This window comes from Oryx dammah, unplaced genomic scaffold (assembly GCF_014754425.2).
Source record: "Oryx dammah isolate SB20612 unplaced genomic scaffold, SCBI_Odam_1.1 HiC_scaffold_10, whole genome shotgun sequence".
Taxonomy (NCBI): domain Eukaryota; kingdom Metazoa; phylum Chordata; class Mammalia; order Artiodactyla; family Bovidae; genus Oryx; species Oryx dammah.
Genome location: NW_024070194.1, coordinates 1,971,999 through 1,996,792, shown reverse-complemented (window position 1 = coordinate 1,996,792; position 24,794 = coordinate 1,971,999). Strand labels below are relative to the sequence as shown.

Sequence of the window (24,794 nt, the reverse complement as noted above, 5' to 3'; positions counted from 1 at the left end):
CATGCTACCTAGAGCCCTGGCTGACCACCTGCCTTGGGTTCTTGGGTCTCAGAAGCTGGTGCGGGCATCTCAGTTGCCCTGAACCGGAAGCACAGCTTACCATCTGTCTGAGGAGCGCCATCAGGGAGGGCCTCGAGGCTTTGCGTTCTTCTCTCCTGGGCGTTTCTTCTGCAAGCTCAGGTGTGTGCTCTCCTTCTTCGCTGAGATCCACTGTTTGTAAGGCTGATTCTACTTCCTCGGACTTTACAGCCTCTACTGGTGAGTCACACACCACCTGGATTGTCCGGCCAGGTGATAAGACAGTGGGGAGTAAGAAACCCATCCCCAGACATGTTTTATAAAGTGGGGTCCTGGTTGTCCCCTCACCCACATGGTTGCTGCAGATTGGAGCCTAGAGCCATTGCTACAGGAGCACGTCGTCAGGCAGTAACCCGCCGCACCATGTGCTCTCCAAAGACCTGGATTCAGAAGGGGCAAACTTCCTGCCGGTGAGGCCACAAGCTTCGGCTGAGGACGCCCTATTAAGGAAGGCCCTTCAGGCACATTTCGCACCTTTTTCACTCTATTAGACCCTATTAGACCCTATTAGATTTGGGCTCCCGTAGAGAGTCACACCTGGCTTACGTGAAAATCGGGCGTCACTATTTGCTTGAGAGTCCGAACCTGAGGACGGTGGCGGGACGGTTCCCACTGCACAGCCTAGCTGCCCGCCGCTGGAGAGAAACCACCCTCCTTGCGGAAAGGACGGCGGGGAGCCCTCTCTCTCGTGGCGCTGGCTTCCTCAGTAGCATTTCCCACTCCTCCTCAGACGAGCCATTTGCTCCTGTTGCTTAACTGGGGTTCCTGCTCTCAGAAGCAGGGAGAACTCGACAAAGGAACGCTGGGCTCCGCACGGTCCTCCGCGAGCTGTCTGAGCGGCTGGCCCGCCGTGGGGCTGCCGTGGGGCTGAGACAGGAGCCCTGCCCTTACACAACTCACCTGAGCCCCGACTCCAGACCTGTCTGTCTGCGTTGCCTCACTCCCTCTGCGCTGTGCTCCTTACACCTGGGGCGGCTTTTGTGTTTGCATTTGTCCTGGCAACAGGACGGGGCTAACTGGCCTGGAAAGAGTTTTCTAGCTTCCTTCTTGTTTCTGCAGGCAGGGGTTGGCAAACTTCTACCAAATTCTTCCCAAAGTCTGCTTGGGGATGGCCCCTGAGCTAAGAATAGATTCTACATTTTTAAAGGGTTGGAAAAATTGTTTAAAAAGATGAAAAAATTGGCAACGGAAACCCAAAATCTGAAGCATTCACTATCTGGCCCTTTCCACAAACGCTTGCCATCTCTGCCTCAGAGAGAAGTCTCTGGAGCCAATGGCATCTCTGCATTTGTTTTGGCTGGTACCAGACCCCTAGTGTCCTCCAAATTCTTTTCTTGCTGTTAGGGTTGAGGGTGGGGGAATAAAGTCATTTCCAGAAACACAGCGTGATTGTGGAGAAAATATTTTCCTTTCTTCACGCAGAAAATATCACTGGTTTGCAAATAACCCAAATGATCTGAATTGAGAAGGACCCTTCATTCTATATTGTCAGTTGAAGCAAGAAGGCATCCATCAATGAATTAACATACAGACACATCCTGAAACGGGGCGATTAAATCATAGCACTCTCTCCCCACCTTCCATTCCTTGAGGTATTGACAAGTTCCAGCATTTCCTCTTTGTAATCTAAGATCTAGGTTGGGAAATTATAAAGTCAAAAGTCCCAGAATGCAAGGTAGGTGATGTCAGCATGGACTGACCAGGTGTAAGACAAAAAGGAGGGGACTGTGGCAAATGAAAGTTAAGTTGTCCCATCAAAAGATGTTAAGAGACTAAAAATACTGAGCTGGCCAACAAAGCTTGTTTGTAATGAGGTTTATGCTGCTGGGATGCTGAACCTTGACCCAGGCCTGTCTTTAGGAAACCAGGCATTGACCAGGGCCAAATAAGAGACTGGATTGGCGGTCAAGTGCGGTCCTGGATTTCTACATCCGGGACTGATTTAACCCAATTTCATTTCTGTAAGATAAGTTCCAGCTGAAGCATTGGCAGTCTGCCACAGTGACTGAGTGCAGCGTCCAGTGCCAGCCAGCCTGGGCCTAAATCCAGACTCTGCCCCTTAATCCAGACTCTGCCCCTTCTGGGGGCTCTAATCCTAGGTTCCCACTCAACGTCCCCGCACCTCGGTTTCCTCATTTCTTGATGGGGATAATACAACACATCAGAAAGGTGTTTTGAGAATCAAATCAGGCAACATATTTAAAGTTCTTAGAACTGCGCCTGACACACAGTAAGCATTCAGTTAATACCAGTGGTTGTCACTTTGAGAATGTGGGCATGAATTATCTGGAATCGCCCACCATGCAAGAATCCGTTGTTTAGAAAAGATATCAACAACTATCTCTCGTTATGTCAGATGTGCAAGGCATTTTTAATATGTCACCTCAGTAAAGGATTACTGAGTTACTCAAGAAAGCTCAGTCTAGTCTACAGATGAAGCGTCTAAATGAGTGAATGATAGAGCCAATATCATACCAACAGGTAATTAGCCATTTCAGTGAGGATGGCGCTGTTTACCACTAACTAAATATCCAATAGTGTCTTAACAAATAACAGTATGGAACAGGACGTTACGGGGTTGGCTTGGTGGCTCCACAAAGTTTCTGAGAACCTGGGCTCTTGCTACCCTCTGACTCTGCCATTCTTGGCTTTCCACCCTTTTATTTGCTACCTCATGGGCATAAAGTAGCTGCCACAGTCTCAGGCATCACATCCGCAACCCTATGTCCTAAGAAGGAAGGAAGGTCACAACCAAAACTTTTCTCCAAGTGAATTTCTGTGTTTTGAGCCTCTAACTCAGAGTACCTCTCATTGGCCAAACGTAGCTCACATCCTTATCCCTAGATTAATTATTGCTGAAGAAAATGGGATTTGGTTTAGACAAATCACAACCAAATACTTGGGGCTGTGGTAGTGACCAAGCTTACCTAAGATCAAGGGGAAAAGGGTGCAGGAATGAGAATGGCCGTTAGGTAGGTAATGAGCAGAGACTAACTCACTGACTCTGGGTTCAACCACTCTTGTGTGGTTGAAGCAGCAAGTTACCTGTGCGTGTGTGTGTGTGTGCGTGCGTGTGTGTGTGTGTGTGTGTGTAGGGACGAGAGGAACAATTACTCATATGATAAAATGACCATACGGCAGTAACTCTGTAAATCAACTTTGAGTGGCAGTGGTTTCTTGCTGGGCCTTTTCAAATGTCAAGATGTGCCAACTTATAAATCCTAGGCCACAGTCCATTCTTCAACACACAACTATTTCAGCAGGAAAAAAAAGAGACTTCTAGAGACTCTCATTAGCTTTGAAATCAGGCCAAGAAGTTGGCTTTCAGCGGCCAAGGGGGAAAAAAAACGATCCATTAACATCCAGGGTGGAAATCTAGAAGGATTTGAGCTAAGTGAGGATCTTATTTACATATACAGACACGAGAATTTGATTTTTATTTGGATAGTTTTCTGATTTCTTTCCAGGCCAGAGCTTTGGAAAAAAAATGCTGTTCCTTATTCAGAATATATGACTGCCTCTGAACATTTTAACTTTGGGTGTGATGGGCATGGTGAAAACCAGATTTGCACTATATTTTAGAATTAAATCTCCTTTGCTTGATTTCAACTGTTGTTCAGTTGCTAAGTCGTGTCCAATGTTTTGCAACGCCATGGTCTGTAGCTCACCAGGCTTCTCTGTCCATAGGGTCATGTCCAGGCAGGCCTACTGGTGTGGGATGCCATTTCCTTCTGCACGGGATCTTCCTAGACCAGGGACTGAACCCACATCATCTGCACTGGCAGGTGGATTCTTTACCTTTGTGCTACCAGGGGGGCCCTTGACTTCAGCAGGGCATGTTGTATGCTGAATGAAGATGGCTAGTACAACACAGACAGTCCACATTTCAGCAAAAGGTTCACTTTTGCCTCCAATATTGTACCATATTTACTCTTGAAATTTGGTTTATATAGTTTTTTACTAGAGCTATGAGTTTCAGAAAGTGATTTATAGCAAACTAGGTTACCTCCGCTTAAACTTCACCTATGCCATGATAATATTGATAATATTGACAGTTTTTATTTTAGAGTTTCTTTAGATTCTTTCTGATTTGATTTATAACCTGTCATTTATAACCTGTTATTTGATTGCAAAGATATTGTAGTGATTTTACTTGTATACCCAACTCGCAGCTGATACACAGCATAAGCGAGGGGGGGAAAGGATTTTTGCTATTGAAAACCCCTGGCTCTGGGGCTTGGTTGTTACTGCAACACAACCTGGCAGATGCTGACTAATAAAGCATGCGAACCCACTTAAGTCAATGAAAAAGGACAAATTCCAGGACATGTAGGGTTGCTGCTGGACGGGTCTCTCCTTTATTCTGCACTGGCTGACGTGCTATTGAAAATCTGAGAAAGTAGCCAGGCCAGGAAGGTTGAGCCAAGGGAGAGCGTGAGGGCCAACAAATTTCACTTTCTTTTTCTCCAGGTAGAGCTGGGTGTTCTCTCACTTGCAGCTGACAAGTTCCTCACTAAGAGGAAAACAGCAGAACTACCTGTTCCACTGATCTCGGAGCTTCTTGGGAAGGAAAGCTTTCCTCCCCTCCTGAGTTAGAACACGACCTCAGGTTAACCAGTGTTCCAGATGTTTTCAGATTATAATGAAAGGACTCAATATTCTCTGTAATCGGGATGAATAAAAACTTTCCCCTGATAGAACCAGAGGGTTAGTCTATGAAAAGAGTTCATTGGTTTCAAAAACCTTATTTTTCTTTTCATGAAACAATTTGAAATCACTCTGCTCTTTGATTTGCGCTGGTTGATAGATCAGTTTTGGGAACTCATGGTGGAGATATTTTCTAAAAGTAAATTCAACCACATTTTAGCCATAACAAGTTGCAAGTGAAAGGGCTCTTGTAACGCGTCTCGTTCTGAAAGTCTAGAGTACGGTCCATTGCTTTGACTAACACCACCTCTTTTACTCAGGAGAAGGAAATTAAACTGATTAACTGTTTTTCATACATCTTCACTCCATGTGGACACTGAGTCAGCTGGGAGGTGTGTAATTTCACAAGGAAACAGAAACCCTGATCACTGGGAAGCGCCCACTTCCCGATGTTACGCCGCACGTGCACAGACGTTCCTGCAGGGGGCGATAGACTTCCTGCGAGAGGCCCTGAGATGGCTCTGCCCCTGCGGCCTGAAAGCAGCGACAGACTGGGCAAAGGAAGGCAGGCGTCTGTGTTCTAATAAAACTCTATCTATAAATGCGGAAATCTGAATTGTGTATAATTTTCATATATCACAAAATAGTATTCTTCTGATTTTTCTTTTCCAACCATTCAAAATGTAAGAACCATTCTCACTTAGCGTGTGGGTCATACAAACACAGGTGATGGGCTAGATTTGGCCCGTGGACTGCAGTTTGCCAACCCCTGAATTACTGAGTTCTTTCGTGTTTCAGGCATTATTCATACAATTCTCACAAGAATCCTTACAAGGGGTGAGTCATATTATTACGGCTATTTAAGAGGTGGGTAAACTGAGGTCCAAAAGGTAGCACAGCCTGGGGGTGATGGGGCCAAGATCACAACGTATTTACCATATTCTTTTCAACTAGTTGTCAATTAGGAGATGAAATGTGGAATCTCAAAATGAGAACATTATTGGTAGGGCTAAGCAACTGAAAGCATTTTAAAACGCTTTTTTATTTTCTTGACAAAATATTTTGCGTTTCCTTGCATCTCTGTCTGATTTTGTGTTATCTTTTGGTGTCAATCATTTAACTCTAATTCATGTTATTTTTGTGTTCTAAATTTCACAGTAGAAAATGAGACACTTTATATTTGCCGGTTAGAGATCTACTCTGTATTTGCATATGCAAGCTGCAAGAGACACAGGATTCCTTGGATAGGATTCCTACACACAGGCATACAAAAAGACGTTTCACTTCAAAAAACATGGAACTTGGAAGCTAACAGATGCTTTGGACTTAACCTGCAGCTTTTAAATTTAAAGTTCCTGGGAAGAAGACTCATGGAGTTCCCCCTTGTAGCGTGCTGAAATGGAGGGTTAGATTTTTCTAGAAAATAGTAAACTCATGAGAATTTTCTGGAGTTACAAGAGTCCTGAGCTTTACAAGCTAGTAAATTTGGCTCCAAAAAGGGGGAGGGAGAAGGGGAAGGGAGGGAGAGAGAAGGAAGGGAGAAGGAAGACAGGGAGGAGGGAGGGAGGAAAGAGAGAGAAGCAACAGCAGCGACAAAGCAGATTCCAAAGCTCTCTCTCCCAGCAAGAATTACGACACAGCCATTCCAATTTTTACTCCACATCACAGTCAAGATTTCTGGACACATTTGGATTTTCGACTTCTGCTCAGTTCCAGCAATTAAATAAAAGTGAAAACACAAGCCCCATCCATGGCAAGCAAACAAGAGACATCTTGGAAGAGCCAAACATATTCTGCTTTGGTAAAATGATAGCAATCAGTTTCTATCTTAAGGAGTTGTGAACTTACGTAGCCCACTTATAACATTTTTTTCCAAAGACTGCACTTCTTTTAGAGCAGACAGCTGCTGCTTTGGGTCTGACACTCTTGAGGCCAATTTGTTCATCTCCCTGGAAGATGTTTTGGAATGATACATTTGTGTGATGGCTTACACGGAGCCATCTTCTTAGACATGAATGCACTGTCTTGAAAGTCTTGACCATCACTCTTGGAAATTAAAGCCCCCAAAGAGAGCGAGGCTCAACTTGTGTCTGTCAAGTGTAGACCCATGGAGTCAGCTCTCCTGCCGAAGAGAATGTCTCACAGCGTCTATTGCAGCAATATGCTCTGATGCCTGGTGCAACTACCTGTCCTGGTACCACCCACGGTTAGTAGAGAATCTAGGTTGCCATGGAAATAAAAGCGAAAGAGCAGTCGAAGTCAAATGAAGCCGAGGGTGCAGCATCAAGTCCCTTAAGGAAGGAGCGAGATGCTCTTAGGTTGAGTAGACTCTTTCAGCCCCTAAATGGTAACAAACGCTACAAACGCGTGCTCTGATTCTGCATTTTATCTGCATTGATTCAATGGGCGTTACAACCACTGATGCAAAGTCATTCCCCCATGGTCACTAATCGCGTGAAAGGGTGAAAGAGTCTACAGTGGGTGAATCACACTTGGAGCATGCAAGAACCCACAGCCCCAGAGCTGACGTGCCCAGGGGTCCATCACGCCAGAGATGAATATGGAATGATTCTGTCATTTCGTGTGTAACTTACATTCTCCTCTGCACCTGTGGGGATTGAATCCTCTTTAACTGACTAAAGGGAAGATAAAAACAAAAGCAAGAGTTAGGATGTTACCAAAACCAGGGCTAACAGCTTTCTGGTCCCATTTTTGGACATTGCTTATGCACACCTTGTTCCAAGATGAACGCAAACGAGGTTTATACAAATATAAACAGTGTAAATTAAATGATGTATTTTAAAATGCAGTGAAGGAACAATGAACATACAGACGCAGCCTGAATACAAATGGAGCGATGAGGGGATGCTACAGAAAACAGAAATGGCAGCGCTGGCTGCGGACAAGTATTCATAACACGTTTGCCTTGACAGTTCCTGGTAGCTGTTGAAGAGGGATCTACCATCACACGAGACAGTCACTGTTAGGTAAGATGCACGAGCTGCTCGGGGAAATTCTGGTCATATGTCCAGAGCAACCCATCCTGTGATCCTCTGAGAGGAAGCAGGCACTGATGTCACAAGCAGGGTCCTCAGCCTTATCCTGATGGTCGGGCAGTGGCCAGCATCTGAAGCTGCTTCTCACCAGCCTTCGATGTGGGCCAAGGTCATTGTGCCAAAGAATAATCGGGTTAAAATACTTCCATGGAGGGCCAGAGGGCTGGGGTCCAACATATCCAGCTTCCAATGCTGCTCATTCCTGCAGCAAGTCTAGCATCTCGGTCCTGCCCCAGACAGGAGAGGTATTACCAGATTCTATCAAAGGTCAGGGTCACAATCACCCTGTAGGCTTGCCAAGCTCCAACTCGAGAGTTTGTCTTTGCATATTTCTTGCAGTTGTTCTGACGCATTTTGAGGTGGATGGGTGGTGGTTACAGGCCACTGCGAGACTCACTTGTCAGAGCTGGATTCTCTTCCCAGAAAAGTAAGCTTGAACAAAATATTTTACAAAGAACTCCAGGGTGTTCATAGACCCTTTCATCTCTTCTCTTGGACGCCAGGGCAGGAACTCTTTCTCTGTCGGTGTTTATGTATTTATTTCTCTCTGCCTATGCTGGGTCTCCGCTGCTGCCCCCGGCTTCTCTCCGCTGCTGCCCCGGCTTCTCTCCGCTGCTGCCCCCGCTTCTCTCCGCTGCTGCCCCCGCTTCTCTCCGGCCGCGGCGAGCAGGGCCTGCTCTCCGCTGCTGCCAGGACTTCTCACTGAGGTGGCTTCTCTTGTTGCGGGTCGTGAGCTTCAGCCGCTGCGGGACGTGGGCTCAGAGGCTTGGCTCCTGGGCTCCAGGTCATAGGCTCCACAGTTGTGACGCACGGGCTTAGTTGCTCCGAGGCACGTGAGATCTTCAGGGATTGATCTCCTGCATCGGCAGGGGGATTCTTTACCACTGAGCCATCAAGGGAGCCCCACCTATGTCGATTTTGCCCCAAGCCCTGCCTTTATTTTTACCTTGAAAACATGCAGTGTGCGAGAGAGAAGGGACCTGACATTTATGAACATATCCTCTTTATTTGGCGCTTTGTAGACATTATCTGACTTAAAGTAGTCCCAAGCGGTCAGTATGCTAATCTTCACTTACACAGCAAGAAGCAAAGTTCAGAGAGCTGGAGTCACTTGTTTAGGATGATAAAACCAGAAAATGATGGAAATGCTTCCAAAAGCCAGTTTCCCCCCCTGTCATGATGATTTGAAGGATCAGAAACATTTTTTGGTAACTGTGTGAGCTTCTTTCTCTTCTCCCAGAACTTTCTAGATGAGATCTTCAGATTTGACCACTAATTTTTACTTATCTTCTTCTCACACTGAAGCTTACCTGAGCACAGAAAAAATGTCCCTAAAATGGATTGTGGGTTTTCTGGAAGCTTTTGATTGTTGGAAAATCATAGAACATTCAGAAGCAATGGCAAGTAGTGTAGCTGTCTTGGAACCACACCCCTTCTTCCCAAGACCACTGGGGTACTGTTTAATCCTAGGGAAAGGCAAAGAATTAAATGACATTTTAAGCAGACTGCCTTCAACCTGACCCACAAAGGTTTCAAGAGTCAATATACTGTGTACACTGAGCTGAAAAACCCTCCCTCCATGCGAGAACAGCACTGCTGACTTGCCAGGCTCTCTCTGCTGCCCGGGGCGTTAGAAGGAGGCTGGTTTGTGCGCTGGTTTCCTGTGTTGGGAAAGCTCTTGGCTGTTGACGGCTCACTGTTTTCCAGAGGAAGCTGAGAGCTGAGTGTAGGTGAGGCTGAGATGTGGAAGGGACGCCTCCAGACAGTGAGGTTTCTGTCATCTTCATTGCAGCTCCGCTCGTCCCGATCCTGCTAATGTTTTGGGAGTTGCCGTTGTAAGTGTTGTCTGTTCCGAAAGATATGGCTGTCTCTTACTTTAAAGCTATACTACCCAGCAAAACACTCCTTATGTTGGGAATTGGTCCAGTGGACCATTTCTCAAAGTAATCTGCATACTGTTTTCACAATTCTTGACCTGTCCGTGTACCATCTGTATTTACTTGATATTTTTCTTTAAGTTGACTATCTTTTCATTTAAACAAATGTATTTTAAAAGAAAACAGCTTGACATGAACGTCATATCAATGTCCTCCCCATAACCAGAAGAATGTATTAAAACCACTGCAATGCGTAATGGTGCTCATCAAATTCTAATTATTTTTAAGTCTTTGTTAAGAAGAGAGATCATCAAGTGTAAACACAGTAACAAATGCTTCTTAATACCAAGAAGAGATCTTATAGTTAATGTCACCAGAGGAAATGGAGTAGAATGGAAAGAAGATAACTTTGCATTACATGATGGATTAAATGTTTAGAGTTGTCTCCAGGAGCCATTCAAAGCCATCTTGCACTTTCCTGTACATTTGCACACTGGCTTACGGGCATAACCTTCAAGTTGGGGAAAGCTGAAATATCCGGTTAGAAGAAGGACCCCAGATCAGGTAACGAGACACCGGGTTCTTATTGCCCGTTAGGGTCTGACACATGTGTGGCAACCTGCTCAGAACCCAGGTCCTGAGCGTCTTGGACTGTGGAATCAGGTTCAAATTCACTGTTGTAGCTGTGCAACCTCGGGCAAGTCAACCACGTCTCTCTGAACCTCAGTTCACACACCAAAAGCTGGCGCTTAGATGGTTGTTCTGAGGATTACACACAATAAAGCCTGTGAAGGGAGTCATGCCTGAGGCAGAGCTGAGACTCATCTACATCTGGGGGCTGGGGTCCGGCCACAGGGCAGCTCCTCCCAGTGCAGATGTCAGGACCCTCCTTTCCACGGGTGTCAAGAGACACTGCGAGGTGTATGTAGGAGGGTAAGAACAACTTGAACTGTGTTGCAATGAGGGTTCAGGTGTCTACAGTCTTTTCTAGAAGTGAGAGGGTACGGGAAGAGCAGAAATAAAAATTTTAAGAAACGGGAAGAGAACTCATCCGTGGAAGTAAGGACTCTGGGGAGCCAGCATCCTGCAAGGGTAGTTTTGGGGAGGATGCTAGTGGTTGGAGAGCCCCTTATCCAACCCAGCTTAGCTGCCCTCGAGCTGGGTGTGCCCTGGGGAAAAGAGGGCTGCATGGGTGCCAAGGGTGTCTCTCTGCCCCGAGCAGCTGCTCCCAGAGCTGAGCTTCCCAAAGAGAGTTTTCTCCACCGCCTCTCGAGGGGCAGGGGAGCGGCGGCAGGCTCCGAGGACATCAGCAAAGCATCGGGTCAGCTGGCGGGGACCCCCTCCTCGGTGGCTCTAGGGGCGGAGGAGTGAGGGACCATCAGGAGGAGCACAGAGAGGCCTCAACCGAGCCCCGATCACCTTTCTTACAGCCCTAGAACTACCCGGGTGGGGGAGCCGGCGTGTGCATTGGCGTGCTTCAGCGTGGGGAAATGGCTGGTGTGAAGGCGAGGTGTGTGAAGCGCCTAGCACAGCGCCTGCTCGGAGTACACGCTCGATGAGTGGAAGGGACTTTCGCCATGCTGGGGGGAAGTGGCATCATCTAGGCCTACCTGACCTACTTAAGGCTTTTCTTAGGGAATCTCCCGACATTGTTGATGGGAATGTATACTGGTGCAGCCACTATGGAAAATAGTGTGGAGCTTCCTCAAAAACTAAAAACAGGGTTGTTATATGACCCAGGAATCCCGCTCCTGGGCATATATGCAGACAAAATTCTAATTCAAAAAGATATATGCACCCTAATTCACAGAAGCAAGAAATGGAAGAAATCTGAACGTCCATCAACAGATGAATGGACAAAGAAGATGCAGTGTGCACACACACACACACACGCACACACACACATGCATGCACACTCACACACACGCACTCACACACACATGCACAACACCCACACATGCACACACTCACACACACACTCACACACGCACACACACTCACACACGCACACACACACACGCACACACACATGCACACACACACGCACGCAAATGCACACACACACGCACGCAAACACGCACACGCACACACACACACACGCACACACACACATGCACACACACGCACGCACACACGCACTCACACACGCATGCACACACACTCACACTCATGCGCACACACATGCACACACACACACATGCACACACACATGCACACACATGCACGCAAACGCACACACACACGCACACACACACACACTCACACATACACTCACACACACACATGCACACACACACGCACACACTCACACACACGCACGCACACACACATGCACAACACACACACGCACACACACGCACACCTACACGCACACACATGCACATACACACACGCACGCACACTCACACATGCACTCACACACACACATGCACAACACACACACACGCACACACGTGCACACGCGCACACCCACACACACACACACGCACACATGCATGCACATGCGCACGCACACGCACACACTCACATACGCACACACGCGCACACAGACACACACACACACTCACACACACACACACGCTGAAATGCCACTCAGTCATAAGAATGAATATTGCCATTTGCAACCAGATAGATGGACCTAGAGATTATCACACTAAGCGAAGTGAGTCAGACAAAGGTAAACGTCATATGATATCACTTATATGTGGAATCCAAAATATGACACAGATGGATTTATCAATGAAACAGAAACAGACTCACAGACACAGAGAAGAACTTGTGGTTGCCAAGAGGGAGAAGGGGTGCGGAGGGACGGATGAGAAGTTTGGGATTAGCAGATGGAGACTATTACACAGAGAACAGCTAAGCAATGAGGTCCTACTGTATAGCACAGGGGACTATATTCTATATCCTGTGATGAACTGTATCGGAAAAGAATATGATAAAGAACGTATAACGTGAAAGTGAAAATGTTAGTCGCTCAGCTGCATCCAACTCCTTGTAACCCCATGGGAGCCCACCAGGCTCCTCGGTCCATGGGATTCTCCAGGCAAGAACACTGGGGTGGGTAGCCATTCCCTTCCCCAGGGAATCTTTCTGACCCAGGGATTGAGTCTGGGTCTTCCACATTGGAGGCAGATTCTTTACCATCTGAGACGGCAAGGACACGTCTAATTGAGCTACTTTGCCGTTTAGCAGAAATTAACTTTAATAAAATAAATTTTAAATAACTTTTCTTGATTAATATCATGTTGCTTTTAAAATTCCCTTGTGTCTGGCCCAGATACATGGTTGTTCCTGAATCCCTTTGGAAAAGACATTTCTAACACTGCTCTTGGGTTCTATCAAGTTCCAGCGTTGGAACGGGGAGCCGGATGGCATGACTCTGTTCAAATACGTGATGAGCTGTCCCATCAGGACAGTGGCACAGTGAACTTCATTAAACAAAAAGCCCAGGACGTCCTAACTTCAGCCGGCTGTGCCAGTATTTTGAGATCCTTATTGCATATATTTTGGATTGCATTAATGAGCCCACCCAGCTCATAAACTTGATAAACGTGCTTCACAGTTTATTGACCAAGTTACAAATAAAAACTCGGAATAAACAGGCCTGAGGCCAGATTCCAGATGCTTCTTGCATGTGGTTCTGATCCTCTAATAAACATTCTTTGTTGGCCTGCTTCTCCCTATCTTGTGAATATGCCTCGGATGCAACTCTATAGAACTGAAGAAAAATAGTAATACTAACAGATAATAACAAAACTCCACATTATTGGGCTATGTGTTAGGCAGCAGGCTAATATATATTTTTTTACATTAGTATTCCATGTCAGTTTGCAAAACGGAAGCAGACCCCCTGTAATTTCTAGGTCTCTGTTCCAATACCTATTAAACTGTAGCTTTTATTCTAAAACCATGCCTCCCTTTGAAGTTTGAGGTGTGTCTCTAATTCTCCTTCAAAGCTGCCATCCTGGAGCTCACATTTAATGTGTATCTGTAACCAGCATGGTTCCCGGGCTCAGTACACAATGACAAAGTCATCCAACAACTTCCGCTTTTTCTCCTCCTCTTTCCCACAGGGCAAAAGCCTGCGAGCTGAGGACCCAGCAGGACCAGATTCCAATTCATCACTTCCATTGCCAGGGAGTACGCTCTGGTGGCTAATCTTTGAGGAAGAGGAGAGACGACTAACTCCTCCACCTTGGGAATATGTGCAGGAAGGGAATTCAGACAGGAAGGAGAATCGGAGGGCACCACAACTCACTTCAAAATGAATGAAGACAGAATGATTCTAGAATGCAAGGTCGATCTCGGCACACCAGCGCCGTCAAGCCCCTCAGTCAGAGGAACACGATAAGGTGTGATAAGCAAACACACCGAGAGTGGGATTCTCATTCAAACCTCAAAACCAGAAACGCTTCAATCCTTTTCAACAAACTGGACATCTGGCCGTTATCTAATGAGTTTAAAGTTGTCCAGCTTTGTTAACAACGACAAAAACCCAGTTTGAAAGCTAAAGGATCTGGTTTGGACATTTATATTGCTGAGAATAAGGATCTAAACGGCACATGTACTTATCATATAAACTTGATTTACAAGAGCGCCTCTCCTTCAAAGAGCACCGCAGTTCTTAAAGGAATGTTGCTTTCAGATGCTGTCAGATGGTAGCACTTCAGCCAGCAGACACCCTGTTGCTACTGGGTCTTCCAGGAGCGCCATCTGGACCATGCGGCAGCTGTTCTGCCTTCACTGACTTCACCGCAGATCTGAAGGAAGACCTTTCCTATCAGAATGCTTAAGCCCGTCTTTCAAGTGCTTCCATAGTCATCCAGACCTAGGCCAGCCTTTTCTTGGTTTATTTATGTATTTTTTTGGCTGCACCATGCAAGCAGGCGGGATCTTAGTTTCCGGACCAGGCATCAGACCCCTGCCCCCGGCCTTGGGAGTGTGGAGTCTTAGCCACTGGACCACCAAGGAAGTCCCTATGCTGGGCTGTCTAACTGGATCCCAGTGGACTCTGGGATTCGCTTTTTGAGCAAATAAGCCATACGAGTCAGAGGGATGTTTAAGTTCTCTTAGTCTACTTTGACCTACCCTGGCTGCCCCCTTGTCTAAACACCCGTGGCCCTGGTAACCTGCACCCCACGGATTAATATTAGACTCCACACGTGACTGTTTGGGAATGAAGCTGTCACTCCTCAAATGCCAGCCACTTTGTACCCATTGTCCAACTCCTCTCCCAGATCATGAAAGGTAGGTATCACTTCCTGTTTTCAGAGCTGAGGAAAGTGAGGCTTAGAGGGTTTAAATTCTTTGCTCAAGTTCAAATAGGCAGTCACTGCCAGAGCTGAGATTTGATTATGTGTCTCTTTGGCTTCAGAGCTCACATTGTTTTTCTACTTCATCATTTGTCTCCTCCAAAGGAAAGTAGGAAAAGAGCCATTTTGAAGATGCTTCAAATAAATGCATCACTTACCAACCGCATACAGGCACACACACATACAGGCGTGCATGTATTCATACACATGCTGTCCCTCCGAGTGGATTTCAAGCCTTTCGATGGCAGCAGATGAGTCTGATATTCCCTTTGCCCCGCACGGGCTGTGGGCTCCAGAAGCTGCACTTGGATACTTAGTTTGTAACCAGCGATGTTTTACTTGAAAAAACGAGAGAAGCACTGTTCACTGAGCACTTACTATGTCTCAAATGCTCTCCATGTAAATGACGGACTCTCAAAACAGCACCATGAGACAGACATGGTCCCTATATTACAGGTAAGAAAGTAAACGCTCAGAAGGGTTAAATAATTTGCCTAAAGTTACAGAACCCCATCTTTCTGACTCTGGCTGTTATGCCAACTTGCCATCCCGAGGGTTTTTTAAGATCAGCTATTCCGATCTTTTCACTCAACAAGTGAGGAAAAAGAGACCCAAACAGAGTAAGTGACTTTCGCAAGGTCACAGAGCAAATAGTATCCCAATTACTCTGAAATGGTGCAGTCAGTCCACAGAACTGGGCTTAAACATCTTTTTGGCAAGCATAACAAAATGTGAAATTAATTTTCTCAAAGGTTATTTTTGTTTATAATAAGAACTACTTTAGCAATCAAGACTATAAATCAAAATAATGTATAATTTCATATTGACAGCCTTTAGGGGAAAATTTCCTTTCTGATGTTCCTAATTGCAGACTTAGAGACTTCAAAATTTGTTTGTTTAAAAGCTTCTCAATTAAAAGAAAGCGAGCTTAGAGTTAGTGAAAATATCAGAATTTTCTAGTGTTTCTCTTTGCTCTCAAGAATTTTACAAGAATGGTTTTATAACCAAATCTTCTTCTAATTTAAAAAAGACAAAGACTGTCATTTTGCTCCTACAAGAAATAAGCTCCTCTAAGAGAACGGGAGCTACTGGAGGGCAGCGATCTGCTCCCTGATATTTTTTCAGTGCCTAGGACCTGCACACACACACACACGCATTAAAAAAAATACGTAGCACAAAGAGAGTGATTAAAACTGCTGTGGGATGAGTGAAACTCCCCCTCACATCCATACAGATCTGTTTTCTCTGCATGCAAGAAGACAAGACAAGATCAGAGGTGATTTGGTTTTCAGTTTCTCTTAACTTCATTGTTTGTATGACCTACTAAAGAAATAAAGCAGATGCTGGTGCAAGAACCAGTGAGACTGAAATAAATGAGTACCTGAGTGCCAAGTGGTCCTGACTTTTATTTTCAGTGGGAAGAGCCGAAATTTCAAAGATGAATCAACACGTCTCTCATAGACGCCAAAGATCAGGAAAGATAAAGCATGGGAGGTTTTTACGTTCAGAAGCTTCCCCAGAGGCTGGCACAGAGAGATGTCACAGTGGGCCTGACTCACGCCTCAACCCTCGAGCACGTGGGCAAGACACAGGCTCCTCGGCTGCTGCTGTGTGACCCACAGGGCACGGGTTTTACCCACGCTCCCTACTCCTCACTCATTTCCATGACACGGGACTATTACTGTCTGCATTTCTCAGATGGGGAAGCCGAGGCTCGTGGAGGTGGACTGGGACTCAGAGTCTGGTCTGCGCGTCAGTGCTCCTGAAACCTCCACTGTTTGCCAGCCTCCTGGGCAGCTTTGGCCACACTGCCCATACCCTGCGGCCTTCCCTGGTGGCTCAGCGGTAAGGAAGCTGCCTCCCAGTGCAGCAGACGCAGGTTCGAGCCCTGGGTCGGGAAGCTCCCCTGGCATCCCACTCCTGCATTCTTGCCTGGGAAATCTCATGGACAGGGGAGCCTGGCGGGCTACAGTCCCTGGGGTCACAAGACTCGGACACGACTGAACAGCGCCCCACCTGTGGCAGCTGTGGCCGAGAGCGGCTCCCATCTCCCTGTGAGCAGGGCCGCCTCTGAGGGTCACGACTTCAGCGCCCACGACCTCTGTGCTCCCCCTGCTGCTCCTTGGCAGTGACCGAGCCCAGAGAGTGCTGGAAGCCCAACACAGGACCCCTCGCGTGAGCTCTGCTTGACCCCCGCTCAGCAGCACCCCCAGCCAGAGGCCCTCCGGCCCTCTCCTCCTGCCACTCTGCCCCTCCTGGGCCCCGCAGCCTCTCCCCTCCCACACCTCCTCACGCCCTTTATCCTCCACAGTGGTTTTCCTCCAAGAGATATTCAACACATCAGCTCTGTCTTCATGTCAGCCTCCTGGGGGGACCCCAGTTTCCTACTATTTACTCGGCACTGTTAACTGCTCAGTCGCTAAGTTATGTCCATCTGTGTGACCCGATGGACCGCAGCACGCCAGGCCTCCCTGTCCATCACCATCTCCCGGAGCTCGCTCAAACTCATGTCCATTGAGTGGATGGTGATGCCATCCAACCATCTCATCCTCTGTTGTCCCCTTCTCCTCCTGCCTTCAATCTTTCCCAGCATCAGGGTTTTTCTTTCCAAAGAGTTGGCTCTTCCCATCAGGTGGCCAAAGTATTAGAGTCAGCATCAGTCCTTCCAATGAATATTCAGGGTTGATTTCCTTATTAGCAGTAGTACCATTAACTACATAACTCTTTCTTTGGATAACTTTTTTTTCCAGCTGCAGCCCGTGGCATGTGGGATCCTTGTTCCCTAACCAGGGATTGAACCCTCACCCCTGCATTGGCAGCGAAGAGTCTTAACCACTGGACGCCAGGGAGGGCCTCCTCCTTGGATTATTTTTTTAAACTAAATACATGTAACCTCACCTTGAGCAAAATATATGTTAAATCTTGAACTTATTTAATGTGCTAGTTTTATCTTTCCTGATACATTTTGAATAACACATATGATTACAGAAGTAAAAATGTTTGAATATGAGCCACTTAAATCTATCCCTTGCCACCAGTATATGGATGTAACTTACTTGGAAACTGTTCCCTTCATTATAGTGCTGATAAAATATTTTGTTAAAGAAAAAAAAAAGAGAGAGAAGTTGATGAGGAAGGAGAATAAGGGTGGATCTGCCAAGTGACATCGCCCAAGGTTTTCGTTAAGTATTAGTGCTTGTATTCCGGGAAGAACCCAGAAGGGAGAGTTCTGTACAATGGAAAATAAACGGGAGAAGGTTTCCGAAATCCTGCTGGATTCTGGACAAGAGAAGAAACCGAATACCCAGCGGCATCTGTGTTCACCGCCTTCCTGGCACCAAGACGCACGGACGTACCACTGGAATTGCTTCCAACTCCCCCTCCCACGACTTCTTGCTCATCTTTGGCCACACTGAAAGCAGGCAAGGGCTCTGAACATGTGTGGCAGCTGAGGTTTGCTCGGCAGCAGGATCACAGAATAGCTCTCAGCATCAGTCAGTGTGCCCACCTCGCTTCCTTGCTCTGCACCTTCACTCTACGGGGAAAACTCAGACGGCAGTTTGCACGTTCCCCTCGCAGGGCGCGCTGTGTGCCTGCCCTGGTGGTGAACTGGTTGATGGCTGCGATTCTCCGACAGGAGAGCGAGGTCTCAGGGCTGCTGCCACCGAGGCTCTGTGGCTGGGGGAGGAGGGATGGAGCAGCCCGAGGTGGTCCATGGCGCCAGGGCGGGAAGAACCCGAGGACCACCTCCCCCACCACCCCACACTAGAAAGAAGACAACCCACGGAACACCACCGCCCTCTGTCCCGAACCGGAGTAATTCCAAGAAGGGAAATTCTACTTGTTCATTTCCTTTTCTTTCCCACAAAACACATGCTTGTAACCCAACAGACGTTGCGTTTTTCTCACGGGGTGAGTTACAAGTCTCCAGCTCAGGGGTGAGTTGAGTCAGCTTGAAGAAGAAACTCCATGCATCACTGAATACCGTGGCTGGCCCACCGGAAACCATTTCTCAAGTCATCCTGGCCCCAGAGACTCTCCAAATCTAGAGACGAGGACTTACCTTTTTCCAGAACAGTTTGCCCAGAGGCAGAGAGCTGGGGCCCCCTTTTTCCTTGGCACCATCCTTTGCTGTTTCAGTGGGTGTAGAATTCTTGGCGGCCCCCTGGGGCTCCTGGAGCGTAACGTTGGCTTTGTCTGACTTGAGGTTGGCTGAGGAGGCGGCTGACTTTTCCTCTCCCTATAAAAGTTACAAAAAATGTTAATCATCGCAGGATTTCAAAAGCGAAAGGGCTTTTCTTTACAAATGTGGGCTGAGGTTATGCACGTTAAGTTTCCCTTTTACAACTTTCTGTATTTTCCAAATATTCCATGTGGTTGTGGATTTGTGTTAAAATCTTGGGAGAAGTCCAGATACTTCTCTTCTGCAAAAATATATAGAACCATTATGTATCATATGTACGTAAGTAACACATTAGGGCTCAAGGTGACAGAAAGGGGCACTTGGCTGTTAGAATGTTAGTTTGTGCTGAAGCCACGGGTCTTCTTTAGACTGTGGTCTCTGCAGAAAAGTGTTCTGAACGTGCATCTCCAACACACTCGTGTTTGTTTACATGATAAAGATGTATTGTCTTACTGATCCAAAATCTGCAGTGAAAGATGGGTCCTAATATATCTGCTTTAGAAGAGAAGGGCTGATGACCTGCTCTCACTCTGCCTGAGGGGGTCACTGCAGCCAGTGGTTCCCAACCTCCTGGGCCCCAAGCACTGGTTCGTGGAAGACAATTTTCCCGCAGACCGGGGTTTCGGGACGGTTCCGGTGCGTTACGTTTACTCTGTGCTTCATTTCTGTTGTTATTATATTGTGATATATGATGAAATAATTACACAACTCGCTTGTTACTCACTCATAGGGTTCTGATATGTGTCTGCGAGTAACTATCTGTTGCGGTCGCTGTGCAGCCAGACCTCTCTGCTAAGGATCATGGATACCTGCAGCTGCTCCCTGCTCAGCCCCCTGGCCCAGCCCCTCCTCAGGACATCGGGCATTAGGCTCTCTCTCACAAGGAGCACCCCACCTAGACCCTCGCGGGCTTGGTTCACAGCAGGGCTCTAGCTTCCATGAGAGTCTCGTGCGGCTGCTGCGCTGAGAAGAGGCAGGGCTCAGGCAGCCGTGCAGGCGACGGGAGCCGCTGTAAGTACAGGTGAAGCTCCACTCGCCCGCCGCTGCCCACCTCCTGCTGTGTGGCCCGGTTCTTAACAGGCCAGGGACGGGTCCTGGCCCTCGGCCTGGCGGCTAGGGACCCCTGACTACAGCGATCTGTAGTCTACAGAGATCTAAAGATCTAACATCTATAGACTTTGTGTGAGGCACTCGGGACAGAGGTTTGGGTCTGACGAGCCATCCACAAGCCCCATGTCTCCACTTGTAGACGCAGCCTCCTCGTCTAAAGTAGATGTGAGTGAGTGGACGGACGCTGGCACGGAGCCGCACACGCTGCTCACTCGGGCCCTGGGCCTGCCTCCCCACCCGCTCCCCAGCCCTCCTCCTCCTCCCCGCACTCTGAGCAGCCAGACCGCCGTGCAGCGTGGGGGCCATCGGCCCTCCTCAGCGGCTGCGCTGTTACTCCCATGCTCTCCGGGGCAGGGGAAGAGCTGGGAGACTTACAGTCTCTCTGTGTCTCTACACAAGTGAGCACCGTGTGAAAAATTCTAACACTGGGCTCGTCTGGCCTAACCTCGTCTTAGGCGTCTCCATTTTAACGATCCTTGGTCCAAGGACTCGTGACACAACCTTTTAAATCCTCAGGGATGTCAGATCTTTGACTACATTTTCTGATTAAGAGGAAAAAAAAAAGTCTGAGAGTAAAAACAGAATGTGGAAACACTCAAACCTTTCAGAGTATTTCTGGTGTTGGAAAGAGTCTTAGAGGCCATCTAGCCCCATGCCCGAATTTTCATGAAAGGGGAAACTGAGGTCTGTGACCCGCCAGGCACAGGGGTGCAGTCTGGCCTCAGACCCGGACTTTCCTCTCCGACCTGACGCTCTCCCACACTGCACATTACCTCTCCGAAGGAAGCTCACAGATCACTGAACTTCACTGTCTGATGTAAGACACAATATCTTCTGTGCTGACTTTTTTGATACCAAAAGGGAGTCATTTACAGAGCAGATTCTACATTTGAATCAGGAGCTAAAGGGCCAATGTATAGAAATGACTTTTGTGACAGGTGATCCTGGAATAATCCCAGTTCCATTTAAAAACGTATAAAACCACATAATGCTGGGGTTTAAAATAACCTCTGCCTTGTATCAACAGTGTGATCAAACTGGTTAGGCTCAGACGGTTCTGCATTTATGCATGTTCCAAACGGTCTAGGACACCTGGTGCTGTTTTAGCTTTAAATGGTAATTAAATTAACGAGGACTGGTTGAAGGGGAAGTGCCCTCCACCAACTAGCTTGCTGTCTTTTTCAGAAAACAGGAGGGAGGTATGCTGATGTATGCATTTACTCGGGAAAACGCGATCAACTGCCTTCTATGACCTATGACGGATACTGAGTGCTGGGGTGGCGTGTTCTCATGAAGAGATAGAGACGCCAAACAAATAGTCCCGCAGGTGAGTGTGAAATGCCAGCTATGATGAGTGCCACAGGGCAGAGGGAAGGATTCGGTGCTAAGAGAAGGAGGGCGCTAGACCAGATCTACCATGACAGTCAGGGAGGTTTGACAGAGGAAGGGAGACGGTGCTGTGATCTGAAGGGCGGCTAGAAACTAACTGGGGCAGAAGGAGGAGGCCCCTGGCCCAGGGAACAGCATATGCCCGGAGCCCTCAGCAAGCGCCAGAGGCCAGGACAGAAGCAGGAGCCACAGGAGGGGCCAGGCACGGTCCCCGCATCAACTGCACTTCTGCCCTCCCGGGAAAACCCCCATTGGCTAGAGGGGTCCGTTTTAGACCGAGAATCTGGGCTGGGGGCGGGGCTGACCTCACTCCCATCTCTCAGCAAGCACTGTTGTTGGCTTAAGTAAGTCATCGGTCCTGCTCACGTCATACAGGAAATGCTCCATTACTCACTGGGTCCCACACTGTTTTCATTTAAATTCTGCTGCTTTGCTTCCTCTACTGAGAGGCCGTGTTACCAGCTCAGGGCTGTCCCTTCACAGGTGCTCAGCATGCTCAGCCAAAGGTGCATGGGAGTTACAAGAAAAAGCTTGGTTCTGGAGCTCTAGCCTTCTACCAGGGCAGGTCCAGTTGCTAAGCCCACAAGACATCTCTGGTTTGGCCTGTTTTGCCTCCTCCCCTCAGCCTCCTGTCTCCCTTAGCCCCTTGAAGAGAGAACTATGGTCCTAGGGAAGTGGGCAAAGAGGCGTCCAACTTTGAACTCTGATGTAACAGTGATAGAAGGCACCAGTGCCCAGCACCCATTCTAAGCCACTGAATGTTGTAACGACAGTCTGATGAGGAAGGAATCAATGACTGTGTCCATACTAGTGGTAAAGAACCCACTTGCTGATGTGGGAGACACAGGAGACTCAGGTTCGATCCCTGAGTCAGGAAGATCCCCTGGAGAAGGAAATCCCATGGACAGAGGAGGCTGATAGGCTACAGTCCGTAGGGTTGCAACAGTTGGATGCGACTAAGCAACTGAGCATGCACGCATGCATTACAGTTAGGGAAGTTTTGGTCCCAGCTGGTTAAACAAGTTGCTTGCGATTGCACTGATAAGGGGACAGAGCTGACCTCTGACTCCAGGGTGGGTGATACTCAAACCTGGACATTCAGTCTCGTGTCTTCTGCGTTGTAGACAGATTCTTTACCACTGAGCCACCAGGGAAGCTCATTGTAGGTGCATAGCGGTGTAACCAGTGTATTGATGTAACTGCTGACTGTGCATCTCTCTGGCCTGACTGAGCTCTTGAAGGTATGAGCTTTTATGTCTTTGTCACCGTTACATCCCTAACCCCATTAGATCCTGTCTGTGGCTCAAAATGCGTATTAAATAAATAGCAAATTAACTGATGATGGGGACCCCAGGGAGAGACCCACGCAGGATCCTGCCATGTCACGTTTCTGCCCATCACCCCCTCGTACAGGGCTGTGGAGTCACAGATTGCCATGAGTCGTCCTCTCCCTGCCCACACACCTCCTCGCTTCCCGGAGAAGTGTTTCAAACGGTGTTCTGCCAGCGTCAGCTGAACTCATAGTCTTTGTTTGTGTTACGGTGGAGACTATGCAAGTTCTATCCATGTTTTTTGGAGAAAATCTCCTGGGTAGGGTTGCCAGATTTAGCAAATAACAGTGAGACCACAGGATGTCCTGTTAAGTCTAAATTTAAGATCAACAAAGGACAATTTTTTTGCCTAAGGATGTCCCAAATATTGCCTGGGACATACTTATTTTTATATTAAAAAATTAGCTGCCATTTATATGAAACTGAGTTGAACTGGGTACCTGTTATTTATCTGACAAACCTACCCATGAAATTCTAATGTACTAGAATTGGAGGTTGCGTATCAGAGGACCTTACCTTCCTCTGGAGTAACTTTTCGTCTTCTTTTCACATTTGGGTGTGGAAGAGGGGAAGTGTTAGTAAGATATAAACACTGTACCAGGAACCAAAAAACAATGAACGTGTGGCAGAAGCTTATGAATCCCATGAGGTAGCTGCTGATATTTTACTGTCTAACCGACAGAGGAGGCACTGAGCAAGCCAGAGTGGGGAAGGGAGCATTTCTGGGCAAAGACACACTAAATCCACGTCCTTTGTGTGCATGGCCCTGTTCAACGTCTGCAGGACGTGTGACAGTTTTATGCTGAAGCATCATGTGTGATTAAGCCAAGAGAAAATAGATGCAGATTCAGCAAAGAAATGCTGACCTCCTTATTATTTATAACAACAAATGTATTCCATTGATGAACTCCAGGCTTCTCCATTATTTTAAACTAAGAAAATCCTTTTTATAAGAAGGAACATTGATCTATAAAGAAACAAACCTGGGAGTTAACCAGGATTGGTAGCCCTTATATTCTTTTAGAGCAAAACCAGAAGACAACGTTCTATCCTTGAATTTGCTTGGCTGAGTCTCCTTTTTGGTCCTGGGTCACAGTGAACTCGAGGAGGAGGGGCATTGCACCTCCCAGAAGCAGGCGCCAAGGTTCACTGGCAGACTCGGGCTGGTCTGTTTTAAGGGCCCTTTTCCCCTATCTTTTTGGATGACCGAACAATCCCCTGAGGAAAAGACAACACTTTCTGAGGCAGGAAGGTAAAAGCCAACGAGACCCACCAAACTGCCGTATAAATGCGAGTGAAGGATGTCTGGGACCTGTCCCCTTAGATGACGTAAAACAACAGACTGAATGTGACTCAAGGCAAAACCTTCGGTCTGCTATAAGAACCCCAGAAAGGGTCACTTCCACACCACCCAGGAGTCCCAGAGTCCTCTCCTTTCCCCACAGGCACCCGAGGGGCAGGAAGGGAGACCAGGGGTTTGGGGAAGCCCTGAGAATGCTGAACCTGGGTGGCCCACTTGTGGGAGGGGAAGAGACTCGGAACGCAGCATTAAATGAATGTCACGAGACAGGCAGACCTGCTGGGGGAGGGGGTGGCGGTGGGGGGAGGGGGGCAGTCATATGCGGCTTAAACTTCCAAAGCTCCCTCCTCACAGAAGCTCCCTGATTGGGAATCCAGCTAGATCCCTTTGCCCCAGTCTCTGACCCGTTCCACCAGCAGTTACCAAATTGGCTACTGCGTCCAGTAGTACCGCCTTTTAATTCCCCCCACCACTGCAGAACCTCTCATCCGCCCCCTTCTCTCTT

At 47.6% G+C, this 24,794-nt stretch overlaps 1 protein-coding gene across 4 annotated transcripts in view; it reads right to left on the bottom strand.

Moving 5' to 3' along the window:
- Nucleotides 1-24,794, bottom strand: part of BCAS1 (brain enriched myelin associated protein 1) — a 99,457-nt gene that overhangs the window by 16,818 nt on the left and 57,845 nt on the right. For 3 of the 4 annotated variants that reach the window (XM_040248098.1, XM_040248097.1, XM_040248096.1), the window contains 3 exons: nucleotides 19,040-19,216; nucleotides 7,320-7,361; nucleotides 101-274 (listed from right to left, as the gene is read on the bottom strand). In XM_040248098.1, the coding sequence (XP_040104032.1) occupies nucleotides 101-274; nucleotides 7,320-7,361; nucleotides 19,040-19,216 (393 nt within the window). The remainder of the gene's footprint in view (nucleotides 1-100; nucleotides 275-7,319; nucleotides 7,362-19,039; nucleotides 19,217-24,794) is intronic. The other variant, XM_040248099.1, reaches the window with a different exon arrangement.